Here is a 20,152-nt window from a genome sequence, read left to right on the forward strand (position 1 = left end):
AAAAGGGGGAATTAGGACTAGAGATTGCAAACTCATGTGCTTACAGGGTCAAGCAATTAAAGTAAATGAGTGATTACAATGTGGGTGGGGTTGTCCTAACTGTAACACGGAGACTGGCTCTACATGGCAGCTGTTGCCAGATGGAACTGCTGGCCCAGGGTGTCCAGAGCATTTGACTCTTAAAGAGATGCTGAGAATTCAGATGTTTATGTGAAGTCTCCTGGTGTTTAAAATACTGTGTGGGTAAAACAAATATTTTTAAGCCAGTTTCACCATTAGAATATAGGATTTTAAAGGCCCTCCCAGCTTGAATTTTCTAATTCAAATATATGTGTCTTCTAAAGAAGATCCTTGAGAAATCACCTTAGTTATGGGGATTTCAGCTAATGCAAAAGGAATGCCTGTGTGTGGGCTCATACTTGTATGCCATTGGGCTTTTAGCTCCCTTCAAATGACACTCTCCTGGTGGTTTTCCCCCATCCCTCACACACACCTACTGGACTGTTTGCTTGGTCTCTGGAGCCAAGCCCCGGGGCCAGATGGAAGATACTGCTTGTCCAGTAAGCTTATCAGTAGTAAAGAGTTGGCTGTGCTGATGAGATAGCCCTTCCCCTGCATGAAGGGAAGAGTGGCCACAGCCGTGGCTGAGTCAGGCTTGGGGCTTGCGGCGTTCCCAGGCCTTTGCTGGCTATGTCCCTAAGCTTAATTGGGACTAGGAATCAAGTCCACATTATTAGGAATCTAGAGCTCTCCAACCTACCTGTATTAGTCTGCTAGGGCTGCTAGAACAAAGTACCATAGACTGGATGGCTTAAACAACAGAAATTTATTATCTCACAATTCTGCAGGCTAAAAGTCCAAAACCAAGGTGTCTGTAAGGTTGGTTCCTTCTGAGGGATTTGAGGGAAGGATCTGTTTGGGCCTCTCCTTGGCTTATAGATGAACTCTTCTCCCTGTGTCTCTCTGCATCCTCCTCCCTCTGTGTCTGTCTGTCTCTGTGTCCAAATTTCCCTTTCTTATAAAGACACCAGGCATATTTGATTAGGGCCCCCCCCCCCAATGACCTCATTTTAACTTGATTGTCTCTGTAAATTCTATTTCCATGTAAGGTCACATTCTGAGATATTAGGGGTTATAGGACTTCAACCTCTGAATTTAGGGGGACATAATTCAACCCACAACACTATTCCTTTGGCCTCTCACTCGTTGCTTTCAAGTCCAAAACCTATGAACCCTGCTTGTGCCCCGCTCACCTGTGACAGCTCAGTGCTTCAGGGTCTCATGTACTGGAACACAGCTCACTCACTGTAAGTATTCTATATGGACTGAGGTTCATTGCAGTGGGAAAGGTGAAGGGACTCTCATCAAGCACCTATTAGGGGCCTTGGATTTCAGGTAATAACAGAAGATGTCATCATATTCTGTGAGGCACTGTCTATATGGTACTTTTTATCCTCATACACAGATAAAAATTGCAAGTATTTATGTAGCACTTGGTAAGTTCCAAATACTGTTCAAAGCACTTTATATGTAGTAACTTATTGAATGCCCATGATACCCCTTTGAGGTGGGGGCTATTATTTACCTCATTCTACGGATAAGAAACTTTCCCGTCTGTAGGAACAAATGAAGTTGGTGTTTGAATTCCAATAGTTTGAATTGAGATGAACAATTGGGGTTTGACTCTGTCTCCAGAAGCCCTGCTTGTGATCTTTACCAGAGAGGACTGGAAAAGGCAGGAACTATTATTCTCATTGAACAGATAAGGAAACTGAAACCGAGAAACTAAGTAACTTAGCCAGGGTCACACAGGTAAGAGGCAGAGTAAAGGCAGACTGTCTGCCCTGGAAGCCACAGGGCTTCCCCTAAAAGGGACAAGTGTCCCGAGTTCCTTCTGCATCTGCTGCTCCACTGACACTGGCCCACGGGTAGTAGGGCCAACCCAGAACCTCTAAACCCTTATCTGTGGTTAACTGTCTCCCTACCGCAGGATAATTATGGGGCACGAAGGAGGGGAGGCACGCTGTACACTTAGATCTGACCTCCCAGTCGCTTCCGGTTCCCTAGACCACCAGTTACCTCCCCCCCACCCCACCCCCCCGCCCCGCTGGCATAAGGTGTAAACCTGAGTCTGGAAATTTTCTCAGCTGGGGAAAGACGCAGAGGAAAGCGGTGGGGCAGGGGCTGGGCGGGGCTGGGCCGCCGGGAACACAGAGTATCATATTTCTTGCAACCCGCCAATCCAGCACGCAGGAGGGCGTGGCCACACCTAGGAGGCGTGGCCAGGCGGCGGAGGGGGCTGCGGCGTCCAGGGCTGAGCGCTGACGTGAGCTGGGCGCACCTGGGCGGAGCAGGTAAGCGCCCGTGCGGGACAGAGAGCAGAGCCCGCAGTCCCCACCTGCGCGGAGCCAGGTATTGCCCAGCCTGTCGAGGAGTGCGGTGGCGACCAGTGATCTCAACAAGGGAACTAGGTTCGGAGGGACGTCCGCTTCTGGTAGCCGGATTGAGGAAAGGTGGGGACGCAACTTCTGGAGACTAGTTTGAGGGAGGGGGGACACGCCCGTTGGTGGACAAGGGTCCGCTCCAGAGTTTGTGGAGTTAGGAAAACTTGCTTCGGGACAGCTGTTCGTTTGCGGATACCATCTGGGGCTGGGTGCCTGTCGCCTAGCTCCAGGTAGCTTTTGGGCGGTCCTAGCCCTGGAGCGCTGGGCCCCTCCCGACCCCACGCTCTGTCGACTCCCTTTCCCTCCCCGCCCAACCGTAGTGTGCTGCTCTCGGCCCCTACCCACCCACCGTCGGATGGAGCTAAGGCGCCTCCAACCCTCCGGTCTTACCTGCTGCTGGGCTGCCGGCCCCTGTGTCCCCAAGAGGGGAATTCCCAGGCCCGCAGGCCTTTGGTCCTGGTGGGTGTTTTGCGAAATTGGGGGTGGCGGAGGCCAAGAGCTTGAGCCAGTTTTTCTCTCCTTGAATTTGCTTAGCACAGTCAGGCCCCCGCCCTTGGAGACATCCATGGATTTCCAAGTGGCCAAGCTAGGTGCTCGGCAAGGTGGCGCAGGGCGTGGTTGCTGGGGGGTGAGGCCCTCTTCGCCTGTAGGGGCTGGAGGGCGGGTGTGGAGAAATGTGGAAAGTCTCCCAGACCTGACTGGAAAGGAGGCCCGGGGTGCCACACTTTACAGGGAGCCTACTTGGTGGTAAAAGGGTCATCCCTGCCCCAGCCCTGCTCTTGGTGGATGTCAAAAGTGGAAGCCAAGGAAGGGAGAGGGAGAAGGCGCTTGAGTCCAGTTAGTGAAGGCTGGTGCAGACCTAGGAACGTAGTTTAGGGTTAGATGTATGTGTAAGGAATGCATGACAGCAGCACCCAATAACCGGCGTCTCCCTCTCATCACCCACCCACCCAGCATCAATCAAACAGGGAGGAAGAGTGTGGGAATTATGGCTAGACACCCAGAATTTACCCCTGAGTAGGGCTGAACTGTTAATAAATGGAGGAAAAACTGGGGAATCTGGAGGTTGGCATTTCACTTCCATCCTGGAGGAAGAGAAAAAACAGGACCACCACCGAGACCTGTCTGCAAGACATAGCAGGTGTGTTTTACTCTGAGGGAAACCATTGACAGCCAAATCTCAGCTTTGGGGTTGCGGTGCCCCTGGAAACTTGTCTGGGCAGGGGCTGCAGAAGTGGCAGTGGGGTATTTATAGAGGACCTGCTCTCTGCCATGGGGATGTGAGAGGAGGACGGTTAGAGCCTTGGGGAGGTTGAAAATGCGCCTGCTGGATGCCCAGTGTGAGGGGAGTGGATAGATTAACATCTTTGTTCTTGGGCTGGTAAATACCTGTTGGAGACACAGACCTTGAATTTCTCTGTGATGGAAGCTAGAGATTCCAAGGGCTGAGTTCAACTAGGCTAAGGTTGTTTGTTCCCTGGGCCTTGGGATTTGGGTGGTGAGAGTGTCTTGAAAGAGAACCTGATTTAGGTGTGTCTGAGGGTGGGTGTCATGTAGTCTTGTCCCTAACCACTTCATTGGCTCTCCATGCTGCTGGGATCTTTGCTGATGTTTCTGGTTACTCTTTTAGTGTGTAGAAGGGAGGGACTTGGAAGACTGGTGCAGTGGTAAGATTCAGTACAGCGCACTGTGACTCAGGAGTGTTGGATCCAGTCCCCAGATAAAGCACTTAACATTTCTGTGCCTCAGTTAACCTAGCTATAAAATGGGGATGAAAATCATACCACTTCCAGATCATGAGGATCTGTGTCTTCCAGACACATTAGGTAAAAACGCATGTAAAAACTGTAAAGCCTCTCTAGATATAAAAGATTGTTGTCACCATGGTCTCATCAGCTGAAGGCCATCATCTTTTTATGCCTCCTAGTGGCCAAGAACTGTCTTAGCTTCCTGTGGCTAAAAAAATACTACTTGTAGGTTTTGTTTTGTTTTTTAACTATAAATGGAAACATGTTGTTGCAGGAAAATGTGAATCATATAAAAAAGTATATAGGCGAGTGTAAAATTCACCCATAATCCTATCACCAGGTAGCCATTATGAATGTCTTGTTGCATTGGTGTATTCTTTCTTTCTCTTTTTTAAATTCTGTGTGTACGTGCGTATGTACGCAAGTGCATGGTATGTTACAAGATGGAGATACTACTATGCAATTGATAGTGTAGGCTGAATTTTCCCCTTTAACTTCATACTGTAAATGTTTCCCCAAATCCAATAAAAATTTTGCAGACACCCCGTTGTTAATGGCTGCTTAATATTGCAGCCTGTGAATGTGTAATTAGCCATTCTCTGTTATTTGGTTGCTTCCAGTTTTTCCCTCTCTGCCTATTTTTAGAGTCTTAGTTACTGGATGGCAGGTGGGGGAGATCCTGGCTGACCTTCAGAAGGTGGAGAGGTTAGCAGCGGTGGAGGTGGGGCATGGAGGAGGGCAGGCTGGGGCGGTTGCTCATGTATGTTGCCATCTTGGGAGAGCGCTGAGAACCTAGGGCTCTAGATCTTAATCATTTATCTCTATGGGTGGCTGCTGCTCCTTCCCCATCACTGTGTGTAGTTCCTTGTGTTGGCCTGGTTGCCTTAATTTTTTCTTGATGGGCTGCGGATCAACTAGGATAAGCACTTTTCTTCGAAGTCCATGAGCCGTCAGAGGTGGTTCTCAGGGTCTGACAGGCCCAGACATAGGACTTCGCTGCATTGCAGTGGAAATTCTCACAAGCCCCTCTCTAGGTTGACTGGATTGCTGTCTGTTTTTCTATTTTCCTCCTTCCCTTTCCCCATCCCCCTTCCAGTAGGCTAGGACTGAAGAGGAGAAGGTAGAACTTGCCCTTGGGAGATTATGTGTTCCCTCCTCCTTATAAGGTAAATGTTCCCTGTGGTTTGATGGCTTGTCTTGCTGCCCTACAAAACAACATAAACCAAGGCCAAGAACGTGGGGGTGGGGGGCATTTGAACACTGCATGCCAACCTCACCTGCCCACTGTGAGCTGTACTCCCAGGGGGAAGGTTTCACTTGCAGGACTTGGTAACTGGGTCAGAAGGCTCAGGTGAGAGCAGGTCCTGCCTTGCTCTTAAAGTGCCAGAGGCTGAGCTGGGTTTGGGTTTTTCCTGTTGGTTGGAAGTAGGGCCCGGGAGAGAAATGGCATTAGGGGCCACCCCCTCAGCTAAACTCCTGAGTGGGAGCCTTTTGCTGACTCAGCTGGTTTGATTTCTGAACTGTGATCTAGGTGGGGAATTTGGGGATGTGAAGGTAACTTACTTATCTTCCTTTTTTCCTCCAGCCTTTGTGGGGCTTGAGCAGTTCCAATGTGGATTTCTTCAGGAAAGAATCTGATGGAAACATTGAGCTTAGTGTTTAGTAACTAGCTAACATAGTGCTTGATGCATGGCCAAAGATATTTGTTGACGATGATGGCCAAAGATATTTGCTGAATGAATGCTATCTTTTCAGGCATCCCTTTCTTACCTTAAGTAAAAACAAAGTAAAATAAGCACGCCAAAGAAATCTAAACACAACATCACAGGGAAACATTTCTCCAGTGACAGATTTTTCCTTCAGGTACCCAATCTGGGCAGGCCTCTGTTTCCTACTGTGAGTGCTATCTGCTATCTGCTATGCCTGGGTATTTTTATGAGAATCAATTGCAAACTTTACCCAGGGTGGCTCCTGCAACCAGTAAATCCACTTCAGCCTCTGTAGGGAAATAAACAGACCTAGTTGAGGAGGCTGGCTTAGCAGTACAGGGCTTGTCTTCTAACTGTCTCTGGTATTCTAGGGTTAGGAACAGTGGCATTCCATTATTCTAGGGCTGCTGAGCTTTCCCAGGCTCAGTTTGAGGGCAGGGTTCTCAGAGCCTTTGTCTCTAGTATTCCCAAGTCTTCTCCCCCACACTCTGGATTGTTCTGCACATAATGAGCTCAGACCCATTTTTCTTGGTACAGAATCTTTGGGTGGCCCAGAGAAAGGAAAGCTGTCTTGAGGCCCAGCTCTTGAGGACCCCGGGGACACACTGCCTGCTCATTTATGTAAGTGAGGACTTTGGAACCTTGCCCCTCGCCTATTTCTCTCTCACCAGGATGGTGTCATTTCTTACTAAAAAATTCCCATTCGCCTGAAGTTGACTTGTCGAAAGACGTAGCGTGCTTCAGATCCCTGCCCATTTCCTTGCTGTTTCCATAACTTTTTTCTTCTCTCTCCTGAGGTGAGGTTGAAAAGAGCAATTTTCCTTTTCTTCCAAAATCCTTGGTTCTTCAGGAAGGACTGTGTTCCAGCAGGGATGACATCATCTTTTTATTTTTCTGCTTCAGGATTTAAATGGAAGAAATGTGATCTACTTACATGATAAGTCTGATTTGGCCACAGCATGAAGTATAAATGGCTTTGGAATAAGAATCAAAAGAACCTTTTAACCTCTTTTTCTTTTCTTCCCCACCTGGCACGGTTTATTCCCATATTTAGTTTCTTTGCTGTAATCTAATGAAACTGTAGCTCTATCGTACGGGAACAGTGGCTGGGAAAAGTTCCCAGCGACTGGCCTAATTCTGCTCTCCCCATCCCCCCCCAGATCATGGCCCTCCACCCCCGCAGAGTTCGGCTGAAGCCCTGGCTAGTGGCCCAGGTGGATAGTGGCCTGTACCCTGGGCTCATCTGGCTACACAGGGACTCCAAACGCTTCCAGATTCCCTGGAAACATGCCACCCGGCATAGCCCCCAACAAGAGGAGGAAAACACCATTTTCAAGGTAAAGAACTTCTACCATCTGACTTGAAATGCTTTCCAGTTCTCGCAGACCTTCTTGCTTTCTTGTTCTGTTACCTCTTTTGGTGTGAGGAATATACTAGATCCCCAATGCTGAGGCAACAGAGTGTTTATGATGGGGTGCCCAAATTTAGCAGGCATAGTAATTTCTCTTGTTGGGGTACATCTAGAATGGTTGAGGTCATTTATTCTTTCCCACTGACCCAAAGTACTCAACTCATATTCCACAGGGTCCCAGGAGAAGTTGGCTAAACTCCTGTGAGTTGTTCTAAAAGCTCCTAAGTGTCAGTAATGGATTCTTCCTCTTCATTCACTCAGGGCTCTTACTGTGAAGGGAGATGCTCAGGCCTGAGAATGACCCTCCAGACCAGGGAGAACTATTGAGTGTCAGCAGCCTTAACGTGGCCTGTGGGATGGGTGTAGAGGGCCCTCTGCAAGTCTTTCTTTGGGTATTAAAATATTGTGCCTCATTCATAACCTTTGCTTAAAAATTAAAGGTTATTTCATTGCAAGTTTTTAATTCTACAAGTATGGTTTCTTAAATGAAAAAACAACATCGGGAATATAGTTAGGAATATTGTAATAACTATGTGTGGTGTCAGATGGGTAATAGGTTTATCGGGGTGATCGTATCGTAAGTTATATAAATGTCTAATCACTATGTTGTACACCTGAAACTAATATAATATTGTATGTCAACTGTAATTGAAGAAAAAGAATTTTAAATTAAAATAAACCTACATTGAAACACACACAAAAATAGCTCTGATATGAGAATAATTTTATTTAGCTGAAAACAAGATGTAATCACATGACGTTTTACAAAATTTAAGTGAAACCAAAGCTTGACTGGAGACAGAAGTAGGTGGGAAGCTGGTTGTGGGGAGGGATGTGATGTGGTTGGTGATTCTGGAGCCTGTGCCTCAGCTCCAGACCAACTTCTCTGTGCTGGTCAGCCCTCCATCTCATGAGAAGCTTTTGTTCCTGTCCCCCTAAGACATGGAGACGTGAGTTCACCCTTTTCTTCCCTGACTGTAAGCTGGGAAGCCACCAGTGAAATCCAGGCCCTACCATGGCCTCTCAAGATTGATGCTCCAGCTTCTTGCTGAGGTTGGATCTGGAAAGGTGGGGTCACATCTCAAAGGAGAGCCATCCTGAAGATGCTTCCCACCCAACTCAGTTAGTTATGACAGGTGTGGCGAGAAGAGGTGGAGAGAAAAGTGGCCTGATAGTACTTGGAAAGGAAATGAGCCTGTTTAATTTAAAAATTAAATAATGATGTAAAAGTGGTAGGTCAACATCTGTAAACCAGCACCAACTCTGAGTTGGGGTGGAGTGGGGGCTGGGCCTGTCTTGGCCCAGCTGGCCTTCCATTGTAGCCTTGGTCTGAAACTGGGTTTGCTGTTGAATTGTCTGGTGGTGGCCGGCCATAGGGGGAAGAGGCTGGTTCCTGAAAGCCCCACTCAGGAGCGTGGTCTGCGTGCTTAGGGCTTGAGGAAAAGGTGGCTGTGGGAAGCTGCTTTGTCTTATTTATATCTGTAGATCTCTTTTCAGAAAACTAAGGGAGAACCTTGGGATTCAGGAGAAGAGTGAGGTTTTCTTCACAGAACCAAGCTCTGACAGGCCTGTGGCAGGATATGTGGGGTGATGGGGGTGGGGCACTAGCATTAAGTGGGTGCCTGGTCCATACTCTTATGTCCATTATCTCATTTAATTCTTGACAACTCTATAAGAGAGTTATAATCCTCATGTTGTAGGTGCAGAAGCTAAGTCTCAGGAGGGCTGAGTAGCTTGCCCAAATCACACAGCCAATAAGAGGTGGGGTCAGGATTTGAGTCCAGGCCTATCTTGTGCCCCGTTCCCATCCTGCCCCTTCTGTCTGCGAGTTGGAAGACCTGGCTTCAGATCCTACTACCATCAATTGCATGTGTGGTCTTGAGCATGTCACATAATTTTTGGGGGATTCAGTTTCCCCTTCAGTAAAATGGGGATGAACCCAGTGTCTTGTTTGCCTCACGGGATTGTTGTGAAAATTGAGTGAAAGAATGTATAGGAAGGGACTGATAAGTTACCCTAAAAATGCAGAGATTATTTCCATTTTAGGAAGAGACCTAGGGACCTGCGCAGGGACCAGGATCTCAGAAGCATGACTCACAATGGGTTGAACAAGTGATATTTATAAATCATGATATGGCTGTGTGGCAGGTGCTACCCTCTGCTGTGTCAGCCTCGAGTTCTCTGTGTCATCCAGTCTCTGTGTCATCCTAGTGGGCCCCGGAAATGGCTCTGTTGTGAGGAGGAGGACTGAGGCTATGGTTCTAGGGTCGTCTGGTTGCTCTCCGTGAAGGGGCAGAGATTTAGGGAGCCACAGAAATTTGCAGGCCCGAGCCAGACTCAGCACAGCCCAAGCCAGTTGGGTGGGGCCAGAGTGGGAGTGGGCACAGAAAAGCAGAAGACGCAGCGAGGCCAGGGGGCCTGAGGCACAACTGGAGATGTGCTCCTCAGACACTAGGGACCAGTGAGGTTGAAATCCCCTATAGGGGGCTGGATGGAAAGGTGCCTGCTCAGCCACCTGGGGCGGCACAACGTCGTCAAACCTCTTCATTCCGTACGTCACAACAAATAGAGGAGCCCCCTAGTCTGAGAAGACGGTAAGAAGTGGGTCTGATTTGGAGGAGAAGGGTTTAGCTTAGCTATTGGAAGAAACTTCCTCGTAATTGTGACGCTGTGCAGGGAGTTACTGTGTCCGTCAGAGATACCAAAGGATGGGGCAGAACAACTCCATTTCAGCCTGAGGAAGAAGTCTTCGGTCAGGAGCAGAGGCTGGGAGTTGGGACTGGACGCGCGATGAGCCCTGTGAGCTTGAACAAGTTGCTGTGTGCTCCCTGATCTGGAGACCCCTGTAAGGATAGCCCCCTTTTCTGCATCAGAACGTACTTCACTCCTGGAGAAAGTGTAGAGATCTGAGAATATGCGTATGTTAGCAGTGGGCAAGAATAGAGACCCCGTGAGCAGAAACCTAAATGCCTGTTAGACCTGGAAGGAGGAAGCAGAGAGGAGGAGCCACAGTGGTTTTAGCCGGTGCCGCCAGCCACTGGTGTTTCTAGAAAACTGTTTCCAGTGAAGTGGGAGTTTGAGGAAATAGGGAAAGCAGGGGCTGTGGGTGTATTAGGACTGGAGGCCCTCAGCCTTAAGCTGAGCAAGCTGAACCCCCAAGTGTGTGCTTCCTGTCCGCCTACTGCTTCTCCTAAACCACTTGATTTCTACAACTATTTATGCATCAGATTGAAGGTTGAAGGGGGAGGGAAGAGCAAGGCAAAACTCTTCCTATCATGTCATCTCCCCTTGCCTTATTATTAGATGTTATCCATGTCAAAAACAAGAAAGCCAAAAAAAAAGAAAAGGAAAAAGAAGACCAGAAATCCTGCTATCTGAAATTACCATTAGCATTTTGGTGTACATTGTTTTCAGACTTTATTTTTCAACCCTTCATTATAGCTATTTTGGTTAACGGGTGGTCCTGGCACTAACACTTGAGCAAAGGTTCCCCCTTTCCAGAGACTGTGTTTGCTTGTGGCTTAATTTCCCTCAGGCCCTGTCTTGCCTGGTCCCGAGGGTGGTGTTTCCTGCAGCAGTCTCTGTAAATGGGCGTTGGGATGGTAGGGAAGTCAGGTGGGGGTTGTGTGTGTGTCTCTGTACCCTGTTTCCCCGAAAATAAGACCTAGCCGGACAATCAGCTCTAATATATCTGTTGGAGCAAAAATTAATATAAGACCCGGTCTTATTTACTGTATAAGACCCGGTCTAATATAATATAACATAATATAATGTAATGTAATAGTGGGTCTTATATTAATTTTTCCTCCAAAAGACTCTTTAGAGCTGATAGTCCAGCTGGGTCTTATTTTCAGGGAAACACGGTATGAAAGAGGGTGTGCACACTCTCCAGTGTGTCTGGGTGACAGTAGGCACTCACTGCAGTTTTCTATTCTTCAGGCCTGGGCTGTGGAGACAGGGAAGTACCAGGAAGGGGTGGATGACCCTGACCCAGCTAAATGGAAGGCCCAGCTCCGCTGTGCTCTCAACAAGAGCAGGGAATTCAACTTGATGTATGATGGCACCAAGGAGGTACCCATGAACCCAGTGAAGATATATCAAGTGTGTGACATCCCCCAGCCCCAGGGCTCGATCATTAACCCAGGTGAGGCCCCAGTTGCTGGGGAGAAGGTGGACAGTAGGCCAGGTTTTGGGCTGGACTCTTAAAGAGATAGTTGACTTGAAAATTGCCTGGGTGATTACATTTAAGACTGGCAAAGCAAGAAAGCCTGTCCCTAGGAGGGACCCAGAGAGCAGAAGATGTAAACTCACCCAAATCTTGCTCACTTACAGGAATAGGAAAGCGCTAGAAAGTGGAGGGAGTATAGGTTTCTACTGTAAAAATAACTTCTCTTGGGACTCGACACTGAGGAGAGGCTGGGTAGTTTAGAAGAAGGACTTAAAACTTAGAAGGTTTGAGTTTAAACCTTGCTCTTATCGCTTCACTACTTGTGGGACATTGAATCAAGGCATTTGAGCCTCAGTTTCTTCAACTATAAAACGTGGGCGCTCATCTTTTTTACCTATTTCAAAGGCCATTGTAAGAATCAATTGACATGACATGTAAAAGCTATTAAGTTCTCTCTATAAATGTTGTGGTGAGTGACCATTTAATTGCAGGCTACTTTCGCTAAGAGAAGACCACCTGCTCCCCCTATTTACCCAATCCTTAACAAGAACGACTACAGCAGATAATTTAGACTTGTCCTCCAGCAAATCTAGTGAGGCCCTGCCCTAAGGGAAGGGTCTGTTCTCCCATTAAGCTTACAGAGGAGAGAAATGAGTGTCCTTGAGTCCCTAAAAGGGATGCTAATGTATAGCAAGAGGGTTAGAGTAGGAATTAAGAGATTTCTGGAGAAGGGAAGGGGGTCTGCAGCTCCTGAAGAGGGGAGGGAAGAGAGGCTACATTAGGAGTCTGTAGGAAGAATTGGGACCAGGGCTTAGTAACAGCCTTGGCGTCCACTCTTTTTGGTGGGGGCATTGAGGGTGCACACTGAAACTGGGGCCCCTCTGTTTGCAGTGCCGGGCGTGTGCAGTGGATCAGCTGCAGGGTTCAAAGGGTAACCTGAGGCGCTCACTGCGGGCTTGCGTGTCCGTTTCTTGGTAGGATCCACGGGATCCGCTCCGTGGGATGAGAAGGACAATGACGTGGATGAAGAAGATGAGGAAGATGAGCTCGATCAATCCCAGCACCATGTTCCCATCCAGGACTCCTTCCCCTTCCTGAACATCAATGGTGAATGGGGGTGACGGGGGGCACAGAGGGATGAGGAGGATGTAAGGGGCTGGGAACTTGGTACCACTGTATTGGGAGCAGTGACAGCACCCGTGGCCAGGCTGCTGGTCTGTTAGCAAGTAAGGGTCATAGGCAAGGGAACTGCTGGTCCGTTACCCCAGTGGGGTGACTTCTAGGCATAGAGGTCATCTTCTGATTCTTATGTGATAATTCAAAGAAGTTAACACTTAATTCGTTCTCAATCCCATATTCAGATCCATCAGGTTTTATGTATTTTGTTGATTTCCTTCAGGCCACCTGCAGACATCATTTTTATGAATTGTAGGCAAACTCTTTTGCTATTTGCCTCAGTATAAATTTTGTGTCACTTCCTTAATGGGGTCTATTCTGCTAAGGCTGTGTGATAGGACCTCGTGGCTTCTACAGCGCTCAGTACTAGGCTCTGATAGAGACTTTTCTTTTGTGGACTTTTTGAATTCAGCTTCCCAGGAAAGCTGAGTTGAGAGCTTGGGAGGTCACTGTGTGACAGAGCAGGTCCCATTGTACATTCCGAGGATGCTCGAACACATGGAGAATTGTTCTGCAGGATCTTCACTTGCACTGTCCACTGAAATGCTCCTAGGCAAATGGCAGGCATTCAGTTGAGCAGCTTTTCACTGGCTTTCTAGTTCCAGCTGGCTGCTATGAGTCAAATGAGATATTTGTGCCACCTAGAAAATTTAGTATATCAAGATGATTCTGGGACCGGCCCAGTGGCTCAGGCGGTTAGAGCTCCATGCTCCTAACTCCAAAGGCTGCGGTTTGATTCCCACATGGGCCAGTGGGCTCTCAACCACAAGGTTGCCAGTTCAATTCCTCGAGTCCTGCAAGGGATGGTGGGCTCCGCCCCCTGCAACTAAGATTGAACACGGCACCTTGAGCTGAGCTGTCTCCCAAATGGCTCAGTTGGTTGGAGCGCATCCTCAACCACAAGGTTGCCAGTTCGATTCCTCGACTCCCGCAAGGGATGGTGGGCTGTGCCCCCTGCAACTAGCAACGGGACCTGGAGCTGAGCTGCACCCTCCACAACTAAGATTGAAAGGACAACAACTTGACTTGGAAAAAGTCCTGGAAGTACACACTGTTCCCCAATAAAGTCCTGTTCCCCTTCCCCAATTAAAAAAACATCTTTAAAAAAAGAAAAACAAAGATGATTCCTTTAGGATTTTGGAGTACCCTATTCCAGGTGATGCCCCTACCTTTGAGAATTAGGAAACGACTTTTATGCCTTGTCCCCTTGCAGTCCTTCACTTACCTTGCCATTTATATCTTTGCAACCAGGTGATGAGTTAAAAATACCATAGAGCTCTTTCAGGTCAATGTCGCCACGTGCTACATTCCCACTTAATGAAATTCTAAGGGTTGGGCACCTGGAAATGTCGGATCTTTCCCCCCAATTCCTTGGATGACTCCTTCTGTTACTCTCACCGCTTACAAGGATGCAATCTATTTCTAGGATCCTGATTTCATATTTCTGTTCATATTTTATTAAAGTTAATGTGAGGTCTTACTTTATGGGCTGCGTTGGATCCTTTTTGGAAAGATGTAGGACATACATTAAAAACAAAAAAGTAAAATGGGTACATACATTTAACCAGACTTATACACAAAGGGTCAAGGAAACATTAACCTCTGTGATTTCAGAGCTGTTGGGACAGAGGCAGAAGAATTGTTGAAGAATAGATGCCTAAGAGGTGAGGCTAGGGGGAGAAAACTGTAGGCTTTGGAGCGAGCCAGCTTTGACCATAGCGGAGAAAGAGGATGGGTTTTTCATTCTCTTTAAAAAAGCTTTCATTGGATACTTTTGAGTAAATAATACTCTTACATTTAAAATTCATAACGGTACAGGTAATCAGTTGAATGGTTTTCCTTTCATCCTGCCTCTGAATCTCCCAGTCCCTTCCTTGGAGGGGGTAGATCTTTCCAGGTTATTGGGTATCATTCCAGATGTTTTAGGCATGTAAAAGTGTTTGTTTGTTTTTAATGGAATTTCCATAAATTAACACTTACTCGAAACCCATCAACTCATTCAGTTGAGTTCATTTTATGGAAGAGAACCATGTTCTATTTAATTTCTAGGGTCACATTTTACTACAGGGAACCTCTCATTCATGCTCATACTAATTTAACCTCAGAGAAAACTCACTTGTGTGTCTTCAGCAAATGCAGGTTTTCAGAACTATGCGTTTATGGTAGTACTAATATGACTAGGAAGCAGAAGCCGGGGAACCTTGTTTCTCACTGTGTTAGTTGTGGGAATCAGGAGTGGGCTGCCATATTCAGTCGTGTTCTAGTCTGTTACCTTTGTTAGGTTTTACAGCCTCAGAGCAGATGATGTGCATGTGTGGTGCCCTTGCCTACTCAACCACATCCTTCTGTTCTAGGTTCTCCCATGGCACCAGCCAGTGTGGGCAACTGCAGTGTAGGCAACTGCAGTGTGGGCAACTGCAGCCCTGAAACAGTGTGGCCCAAAACTGAACCTCTGGAGATGGAAGTACCCCAGGCACCTATACAGCCCTTCTATAGCTCTCCCGAGCTGTGGATCAGCTCTCTTCCAAGTAAGTGATGGGTCTTTAGCTCTTCTTATTGTCGCTTCCTGCCCTGCTGTCTGCCTTCTGCCTCTATTTCTTTGCCTTGTACAGAATAGCTACCATTCCCACAGGTACCCTCTGTGTTTGGTTCCTGGCCAGCTGGTGATGAGTCACCAGGGAAGAAGTAAAGACACATTAGCCCATAGCTAATTGCGCATAGGGATGCTCTGATTGGTTACAGCTCCAGGTTACTTACCTCGGTTGGATGGGAGGCCTGGGTTTATCAGTTTGGCTAGGGGATTTGGGGACAAGGCCAGTTGTGGGATAGGGAGGTAAATGGCCGTTGATTTGTTCAAGGAGGTTCTTGAATTTTGAGGGGCTTTAGGGCTAAGAGAAAATCTCTTTTGAATTGGGCACAAATTTATCTCAATGAAGAATCAATGTCATTGTCCCGCCTCCCTTTCACGTTACGTGTGGTGGTGGTGGTGGTGGTGGGGTGAGTGCTAGAATTTTGTCCAAGAGGCTAATAGCTTTGACAAGACCGTAAGTTCAATGCTGAGTGAAAATTTACTTTGCTGTGAACTATGTCCTTTTATGATGTATTGTTGGAACAGATCCACAGAGTGTGCTCAGTGTGTAATTTTCAGCAAGATGGCTTGGTATTTCTTATTCTTCCTCTTGTTTCTTTAAACAGTAAGCCAAAAATGAGACATAACCAGATACATTAGTTTGTTGCTTTTCCCAATGCCTATTGATGTGAAGACTCAGTCAGTATGAAATGGGGAGACCAGGACCCAGAACTTTGCTTGGAGAAATTGTAGCCTTTATGGTGCGGTGATTGAACAGAGATAGTAGAGATGGACCTTGAACTGTTTGCTCCAAGGCAGTCCTTTGAGTGACTATTTCAGGGATATGTTGATGTCTCCCTTTATTGCAGAAAGGATAACTATGGCAGTGACCTTCCTCAAAGCTGGTTGAAAGGTGCCTTAATCTTGATGGACTTGTATGAGTCTTAGGGATGAATAGGCAGCAGAGCAGGACTCTTACTGTCCTCTCTCACCTTGCAGTGACTGACCTGGACATCAAGTTTCAGTACCGTGGGAAGGAGTATGTGCAGACCATGACCGTGAGCAACCCCCAGGGCTGCCGGCTCTTCTATGGAGACCTGGGTCCCATGCCTGACCAGGAGGAGCTCTTTGGTCCTGTCAGCCTGGAGCAGGTCAAGTTCCCAGGACCGGAGCATATCACCAATGAGAAGCAGAAGCTATTTACCAGCAAGCTGCTAGATGTCATGGACAGAGGACTGATCCTGGAGGTCAGCGGTCACGCCATTTATGCCATCAGGCTGTGCCAGTGCAAGGTGTACTGGTCTGGGCCATGTGCCCCATCGCTTGTTGCCCCAAACCTGATTGAGAGACAAAAGAAGGTCAAACTGTTTTGTCTGGAAACATTCCTTAGTGGTGAGTCTTTTTTCAGAAGGTTGATGGTGGGATCTGCTCCCTGGATGTATGCCTTCCTCCTTCCTTCCCCCTGTTCGTGGCTCTGCAAAGAAAGATCTTAGCCAAAAAATTTATTCTGGAAAAAGTCGAGGTAGAAGAGAACCTTGGTTCTGCAAAATGAAAGTGACCTGGGCAACAAAGAAGGGCATTCCACTCCAATGCCATGTACTTGGAAGATATTTTGAGGTTAGTTTTGGCTCTTTTACTGGCAAAAGAGGGAAACAACCTTGTCATTACCTCCCAAATGCCGCCAGCTTACCCTTAACTTTGGAAAGTGACCCTGTTCATCGTAATCAGCAAAACGTACACTCTTCTCCTTGGGAAAGTATCTGAGTGGTGAAGTCAATCAGATAAATTTAGGGAGAGCATTGCGTTGTGAATTTTGTAGTGTGGTGTGAACCCCAAGTCTAGTTCAGTGATATCCTCTGAAATGATGAAAATGGTCTGTATGTATTTGTGTTGTTCAGTGTGGTAGCCGCTAGCCACATGTGGCTACTAAGCATGTAGATGTATCTAAGGCACTATTGAATTTTAATTGACTTAAATGTAATAGCCATCTGTTGTGGCTAGTGGCTACCATATTGGGCAGCATAAAAGTGGTATTTACTGAGAAGATATGGAATGACCCATGACACTGAACTTGTTCTTCCACCTTCTGCAGATCTCATTGCTCACCAGAAAGGACAGATAGAGAAGCAGCCGCCGTTTGAGATCTACTTATGCTTTGGGGAAGAATGGCCAGATGGGAAACCCCTGGAAAGGAAACTCATCTTGGTTCAGGTAAGGAGATAAGGATGTAACAACAGCTCTTTGCCTTGTTATCAATGCTTTAGCCCCTCTGTCCAGGGTAGAGTCCATCAGCCCGTGTGGGTTTGCATCCCGTCAGATAGAGTGGCAGACTCAAGCTTTGTACATTGTACAGTAGGACCAAGCTAGGGAATAAACACAGGGTCCCAATGTGGCTGACGATGTAGTGGAGATCTTACCTTTCATTTTCTTACTGACATTACAGTCTTGCTGAAACCTAACTGGATATGACTCTTTCCAGCTCTTACAAAAACTTTTTGAGTTACTTTTAAGAACATAACCTTATTCTAGGCAGTGGCAGCAAGACTAGTGGGGTTCGGCCCCTGGATTTGTGCAACAAGACAGGCAATCGATTTAATTTGGGTAAAAGTCTTGCTAACTAAGCAATTGTTTATTTAGGCATGTGATGTGATGCTACATCTAGGTTCTTTACCTTCATTCGAACCAACTTTTAAAGTGAACTTCAGTAGGATGTTTCAGAGAGATGAAAGCATATCCTGTATCTAGACATTAGAGTGGGGTGGGTGGGTGGGGCTTCCCCAGGGCCTCACTGGTCCTTCCTTCAACCTTGGGTCCCTCCTGCTATTTAAAAATACCTTTTCCTCAGCGGTTACCTGTGTGCTCTGTGTCCCGAACAGGTCATTCCAGTCGTGGCTCGAATGATCTATGAGATGTTTTCTGGTGATTTTACACGATCCTTTGACAGTGGCAGTGTCCGCCTGCAGATCTCAACTCCAGATATCAAAGATAACATTGTTGCTCAGCTGAAGCAGCTGTACCGCATCCTCCAAACCCAGGAAAGCTGGCAGCCCATGCAGCCCACCCCCAGCATGCAACTGCCCCCTGACCTGCCGGCTCAGTAATCATAAATGCCATCTTCCTTCTGTTTTTTTACCATTTGTACATACGGATATTTTTTATTATTCAGATTTAAGTAGCTTTTTAAACCTCTTTTCTTTCTAACAATGTTAGTAGTCTCTGACTGTCCAAATATGTCTCGCTCTTTAAAGTTGATTTAATTTATGGAAAAATCACCCTGCATACTTTTCCTTTCTTTTCTAAACCTCCCAATGATAGTATAATGTAGTAGAAGGAAATTTGGCCTGGGAGCTTGGACACCAGGGTTCTAGCTACAGCTTTGCTTCCAACGGTGTGACCTTGAACCAAGTCATTTAACCTCTGGACTTCAGATTCATTACTGTAAAGTGAAGGGGTTGGAATGATGCCTGAAACGATGCCAGCTTTAACACTGACTTGATGACTTCCTTCTCCTTGTATAAGGCAAAACTGCCTGGAAAAGAACCCCTCTGCATTGTTCTTGTTCCACGTTTTTGTTGCTTTCATTAAAGTTCCCTCAAGCACTGATTTGTCCAAGATTGATCTTTGTTTGACCTGTTCTGCGAGTATCGTAAGCTGGCTCCCTGATGGAGGAAGTGAGAGGGAGGGGAGCCGGCTGGTTGCTTAGGAACCAAGCTTGATATCTAAATAGAAATAGGTGCCAAAGTCTGAAAGTCACCTGGCCTGTGGAGTAAAAGCGCATAAATTGAGCGTCTAAAGGGAAACTATCGACATAGAAGGCCCAGGGATCCTGTGGAAGAATTGGGTGTGTGGTGTTCAACTTGCCACCACTCAGATCTCACTGTGTGTGGGACTCAGTGGCAGCCTTCAGAGAGGATAGAGTTCTCTTTTTCTTTTTTTCCTCTTTGAGGAGGATCAGGGGGTGAACTATGCATCTAGAAAACCTCTGACTATAAAAGGGACACTTCTTCCTTGGTTGGGGAATCTCACAGTCTTTTTGTCATTTGGATTATTTGCATTTGGGAAAAATGGGGGTGTTGAATGTGTTCGCGCCAGAATGAAGAAGGGCTGGGCAGTGCTTTTCTGGAAAAGGCTCACCTAGCACAAACCTACTTGTCTCCCTTACCAGTAAGAGGTAGCTGGGTGCGAACAATTAAGGTGTAGAATTTTGCAACAAACTGGTCTTTGTTGTTTAACTTTTGCTTGGTCCCTGACCCTTTTGCCCTTCGTTTTTTTGAAGATGAAATCATGTACATGATTTAAACTCCAAGACCTGAATGGTAAACAATCTCTAGTTGCAGCCTCAATCCTCTCGAATACTGATGCCTATTTGTGCCCGGCCATCTTCAGGGTAGCATGATGAAGCTGCTACCCTTAAACCAAGCCACCTCCCACTTGCTACTAACGTTGAGTTAGCTGAAAAGTTGGGCTAGCTGTATTTCGAAAACTCTAACCTCAACTCAATCGCAGCTGGCGGTGGGACTTATTTAGGAGGCTTAAGCCATGGTTTTGGGGCCGCTATGGGACCTAATGGGATCTGCTGTTGCTAAGATATGAGCCAAAGAAATCTGCGTAAAGGTGAGGTGCTCAGCTGTGAACAGAAATTGGGCTTCTAAAGACCAGGAAACATGCAAAGTATAGAAACTTTATGTTTTTTTGGTCATTCTGTTGAGTGGGTTGAGGGATTTGATCTTGATTGCTGGCTTCCTGTGTCTGTGTCTGCATAACTCCAAGCTGTAAAGAACGACTGAGGGTAATTGGGAGGGCAGCTGTTAGATCTGGGCTGGTTGGTCCCTTTCCCTTATTCTGTGAGATGGTAACAGCCATGCTGTTCATCTGGATGGGGGCCCAGATAATGTGAGCTGGCAAAGGGTGTAGGAAAGAGTGTTCT

General features: G+C 46.9%; 1 protein-coding gene across 6 annotated transcripts; it reads left to right on the forward strand.

Moving 5' to 3' along the window:
* The first annotated feature begins 2,291 nt into the window (after nt 1-2,291).
* Nucleotides 2,292-18,828, forward strand: IRF6 (interferon regulatory factor 6). 6 transcript variants are annotated; one of them, XM_074322077.2, is made up of 10 exons: nt 2,361-2,513; nt 3,399-3,585; nt 6,439-6,522; nt 7,062-7,238; nt 11,252-11,456; nt 12,459-12,587; nt 15,011-15,184; nt 16,225-16,617; nt 17,318-17,436; nt 18,102-18,828. In XM_074322077.2, exons 4-10 carry the CDS (start codon nt 7,065-7,067, stop codon nt 18,324-18,326), a joined length of 1,419 nt encoding a protein of 472 aa, XP_074178178.1. In that variant the 5' UTR covers nt 2,361-2,513; nt 3,399-3,585; nt 6,439-6,522; nt 7,062-7,064; the 3' UTR covers nt 18,327-18,828. The 6 variants fall into 6 exon arrangements, with proteins under 6 accessions (XP_019570057.1, XP_019570055.1, XP_074178178.1 ...); XM_019714498.3 differs by lacking the exons at nt 2,361-2,513; nt 3,399-3,585 and adding an exon at nt 2,292-2,354; XM_019714496.3 differs by lacking the exon at nt 3,399-3,585 and having other exon boundaries at nt 2,353-2,513.
* The last annotated feature ends 1,324 nt before the right edge of the window (nt 18,829-20,152 follow it).

This window comes from Rhinolophus sinicus, chromosome 11 (genome assembly GCF_057876585.1).
Source record: "Rhinolophus sinicus isolate RSI-liver-muscle chromosome 11, RSI-T2T, whole genome shotgun sequence".
NCBI lineage: Eukaryota > Metazoa > Chordata > Mammalia > Chiroptera > Rhinolophidae > Rhinolophus > Rhinolophus sinicus.